The 1,002-nt window shown below is 52.5% G+C and overlaps 1 protein-coding gene across 1 annotated transcript in view; it reads right to left on the bottom strand.

The window, feature by feature from the left end:
* Positions 1–1,002, bottom strand: part of ADCY2 (adenylate cyclase 2 (brain)) — a 403,615-nt gene that overhangs the window by 115,371 nt on the left and 287,242 nt on the right. Inside the window, exon 8 of the mRNA XM_006875344.1 lies at positions 71–229. Coding sequence (XP_006875406.1) covers positions 71–229 — 159 coding nt within the window. The remainder of the gene's footprint in view (positions 1–70; positions 230–1,002) is intronic.

Raw genomic sequence — 1,002 nt, 5'->3', positions numbered from 1 at the left:
AGGAGGAACGGGGAGAGAGCAATCACCCCCTGATGCCACCCAGGAGAGGGGATCCCGTGCTCCGTCCTACCCGGGGACCCCTCCAGCCTCCATGTGATTGGCCAGTGTGACGTCATGTGACCACACGTCGTACTGCCACTTCTGCAGGCCGATCACGCCGCAGAGCACATTCCCAGAGTGCACGCCCACTCGCATGTTGATGTCCACCCCAGTGGCATCTCGGACTTTCCTAGGGAAAGGAAACGGGCATCATGAGTAGGTCATGTCCCTCTCCTCGGCTCAGAGACCATCTTCCTGGCATCGAGCTCCTCAGCCTGGCAGCGGTGGCTCCGGCATGCCTACCGGGCACAGGACTCGTGCCAGGAGCTGAGCACCAGCTTGTGTGCTCTCTGTCTCCTGGGGCTGGTCAGGCCGGCCCACGGCGCACGCGCAGCAGCTCAGCTGAGCATCTGGTTCCCACCCTTGTGTGCAGAAACACACCAGGAGCAGCACCGGGCCTGTGTTCCTGGGCCTGCGTTCTGAGACCTGGCCCAAGATGCCCCACTGTGTCAGGGGAGCGTTAGTACTTGTTGTCGTTGTTAAGTGCCGTCAAGTCAGTTCCGACTCACAGCGACCCCCGTATTAGGGTTCCTAGGAGCTGCTGGTGAGGCTGAATTGTTGACCTTATGGTTCCAACTGACCTTGCAGCCCAGTGCTTATCCAACAGAGTAAATCCCCAAAGGATGTTTACTGCTGATAAAAGAAAAACAATACAACTTCTTTGTGAGTTTAACAATACTTTAAGACCACAATCAACAGATTCAAGTTTTTCATAAGTGCACATTCATTATCAGAAAAGGAAAAATGACTAAATAAATAAACAGTTTCAAAAATGGGTAAAGGGCCATTGAAACGAAAGTCACTAAAAAATGGTAGTTTAAATTAAAAAAAAAAATCTCTCTGGGACTCTACTGCCCCATCCCTGGCAGAAACAAACAAGGACTTCATGGAAGGGGGTGAAGA

The sequence above is a fragment of the Chrysochloris asiatica genome, unplaced genomic scaffold (assembly GCF_000296735.1).
Source record: "Chrysochloris asiatica unplaced genomic scaffold, ChrAsi1.0 scaffold00321, whole genome shotgun sequence".
NCBI lineage: Eukaryota > Metazoa > Chordata > Mammalia > Afrosoricida > Chrysochloridae > Chrysochloris > Chrysochloris asiatica.
The sequence above is the reverse complement of the archived record's forward strand: the minus strand, read 5'-3'. Positions and strand labels throughout refer to the sequence as shown.